Here is a 3,580-nt window from a genome sequence, read left to right as displayed (position 1 = left end):
TCCTCTCTCTCTCTCTCTCTCTCTCTCTCTCTCTCTCTCTCTCTCTCTCTTATTCAAAAATTCTAAATGTTCTAAATCTAAGTGTTTATTTAAGTAATTTTCTTGTTTATTTAAGTAAAACATTTTCACACATATCTTTTTACACTTTGCTTCTTTAATTTTATCCTAAAATCACGTATATTCAAGCAAGTAACTAAACTAATAATGCACAAATTCTGACTGTAATGTATTTATATAAAAGTAAATTTATATAAAAGTTATAATTATCCAATATTTTAAATCAATGAGTTTACTAAAATTAATGAATTTAGATTATTTTTTTGTAAGAGTTATTTAGTCTCATGTTATGTAAATAATAATAAAATAAATAGCTTTTTCATAATATTGATAATTGAACAAATCGATTATATTAAATAACATCAATTTATTATATATTATAATAAAATATGTAATAATAAAATAATGTTTTTTAAGTTTTTGCTATTATCTAAAACTATATATGTCAGAAAATGAACAAAATTTGACTGTTTGAATAAAAGAATGGATAATTAAAAGCTTATGCTATTTGGATGGATCTATCGTCGGAATAATGAGCTAAAACGATTTTTAATAGATTAACGTTTTATAAAAATATATAAGTTTGCCTTGAGAGATAAGATTTACACAGCATTCAAAGAAGTCTATATAGAAGAATATATAAAATGTGTTTGTTTTCAATGTTAAAGAATGAAAGTTATTCCTTTCATAAAATTTTCAATATTTATTTGAACAGTAGCATATAATGCACTATAGTTAATAAGTTAGAAGTGGAACACTTTTATATTACGCTAATTCTAAATTCAACGCTTTCGAGACTTTGATTGACGTTTAATAAACAGGTTGGCGCTTGATTTGATGTAGAAAAAGACTTGCACTCACGAACACTTCTAAAATTGCGAAACTCACCGGAAACGGCGAGTAACGTGATCAGCACAAAACGAAGTCCCAACCACATGTTGATTTCTTGTGCGTGGATTTATAGTATTTTGTACCGGTTCCACGCGCGACAGCTCGCACTTTCAAACTGACGGCTGTCTACGAAAGTATGCCTTATATGAGTATCTGCTTCATCGCGCTTAATCGGATGCAGATCTCTTCTAGACTATTTTCACTCGTCTCTAATGAGTATAATAACAATCGCAATATAATAATTTCGGACACCACATGAATGTTAGATCATACATTTTTCAATGAATTCGAAATCAATTCGATAAAAATATAGAGTCATCATTTATCGCCGCGTTTCCAGTATTTACTTAAGCAGAATAACAGGTCATGATAGAGTCAAAATGGCATTAAAATAAATCGTGATTGATTGAAAACTTTTAATAATTATTTTGGAGTTATTTTAACTTCTTATATATCAAAAATGAAAATGTCAAAACAAGAATCATTTTTTTAATAAAGAATTATTTTTTAAGGAATCTTTATTTTCACACACAATCACTTATTATTAAAAAACGCTTTCTGTTTTGACATTTTCGTTTTTGATCGAGAAAACATTGTCGCATTTGTAGAATAATAAATTTAACGTCAATTGACTTTGTTTGAAATTATAATGTTAAGATGTGGAAATTTAAATAATAATGTAAATTTAAATAAGAAATTTAAATAATTAGATAATTAATTTAAATAATATGAAAACTTAAGATACGCCGTATGAATAGAATCATTCAAAATTTCCATTTATTCAAATAATTAAATAAATAAATTATTTCAAAGTCAAAATATCTATTACAAAAAATAGAATAGAAAACTATTATAATTATTAAGTTTCATATTGTAGACTGTAGATAATATCCTGGCTTTAAAAGTCGATATCAAAATGACATAGCTTGCAATCAGGATGTGTACACAAAAATTTTATAAAATTATGTTAATATATTTTAGTATATTGTAAGATTTTCTATTAAATAGAAATTTAATAGGATCAAATTATTATTTATAAGGCAATAAAAATTTTTATTTGCCAGTTATATTTATAATTTATAATATGTAGCATTCAAGAATTAATAAAATGTTCGTAAAAATTACGTTCATGTCTATAATGCACAAAGTAAAAAGAAAATTAATTTCCCGAGACTGAATAATTGAAACGCAGTATTGGACATAGTTAATTGTTGTATTTATAAATTATTGAGCAACCATTTGGACTCAGCTTTCAAATATTTGGAAGAATTTCAAAAAAAATATCAACCGTTAAACTAACTGAATCTCGAAATTAAGTTTAACGGATTCTTTAACATAAAAGTAGTAGTTAATTATTTATAAAATTTGCCTGGAGAATTAAATTAAGAACTGGTATAACGGTATATTAGTCATATTAATTAACTTCCTTTTTTTTCTTTTCTTTTTTCTTTTCTACCTAATATATATATAATTTTTGAACAAGTAGAGAGGCGTGTAGGTAAGTATATAAATGTAAGTCGAGTAAAATATGATTTTTCTTTTGGAGATTTCAGTTTAATTTATTATTATTATATTTTATTTATTAGTATTATATTGATAAAATTCTATTAAAACTTTTTTTTCATGTGTCAAAAATTCGAAAAGTATCTTTTTATTCTTTAAATGAATTTAATTTTTATTTATATTTACAAGAAATGTGCATAAAGAATATTTTCCAAAAAATATTAATCTATTTTCAAACAAATATAGTGTTAAAAAAATATTATTTAATTTAAAATACATAACTAATGAAATATTAAACATTATTTGAAAGCTTTTCGAAAAATACTGAGATTATGACACGTAAACAGTATATATATTCTATAATTGATTGCGAGCTGATCATGGAAATAATGATCGTAATTTCCGTCTGATGTTTATAAAAGAAAAGTGTTTTACATGATTCTCTCATCGCGTGTAATAAATTTTAGATAAAGATCGAATTAAATCATGCGGCATTGAGACATCTCCGAAAAGCGATGATGTACTCGCACTAATGAATTATCTCTCCGCAAGATAAATCGCGCATTTATCACTCTTGCGTTTACATAGTTGGAAGCGAATCTAGCCGACTACTTTAATTATTACCGGATAGGCTGTTTGCCAAATAACCGTAAGATTGTGCATAATTGCGAAGAGTCTATAGTGACTTTTAACTTGGCAATAATTTGCTGTGTAAGTAATCTAAAAGTATATCTCTGAAGCAGCATATGTACATATCTAACGGATTATCTCGATCACATCTATGCATCACAATTATAAAGGATGAAAATTTGTCTTCGTAAATTTCAGTGATTAGTGACAAATCATACAAGCATGTACTTTCCGATGAGCATAAAATTAATCATTCATTAACGAAAATTTTAGATACGTAATTTAATCTTTAATAAAAAAGTGCAGAAATTTCTGCATTTTTAAGAGAAAAACAAATAATAATTTATTATATTGTTTTATATTAATTTATATTAATTTATATTAATTTATAAAAACAATAGCTCTTTGATAAAAAATCTTATGGTGTTTCAATTAAGGCCTTTGGAAATATTATGCAATTATATATATATATATATATATATATATATATATATATATA

At 24.8% G+C, this 3,580-nt stretch overlaps 1 protein-coding gene across 1 annotated transcript in view; it reads right to left on the bottom strand.

The window, feature by feature from the left end:
* The window catches only part of LOC105620754, a 7,481-nt gene extending 6,487 nt beyond the window's left edge, over positions 1–994 (bottom strand). The window contains exon 1 of the mRNA XM_012202245.1: positions 946–994. Within this exon, the coding sequence (XP_012057635.1) occupies positions 946–994 (49 nt within the window). The remainder of the gene's footprint in view (positions 1–945) is intronic.
* Positions 995–3,580: the final 2,586 nt, after the last annotated feature.

The sequence above is a fragment of the Atta cephalotes genome, assembly GCF_000143395.1.
Source record: "Atta cephalotes unplaced genomic scaffold scaffold00028, whole genome shotgun sequence".
In the NCBI taxonomy this organism is placed as follows: Eukaryota; Metazoa; Arthropoda; class Insecta; order Hymenoptera; family Formicidae; genus Atta; species Atta cephalotes.
The sequence above is the reverse complement of the archived record's forward strand: the minus strand, read 5'-3'. Positions and strand labels throughout refer to the sequence as shown.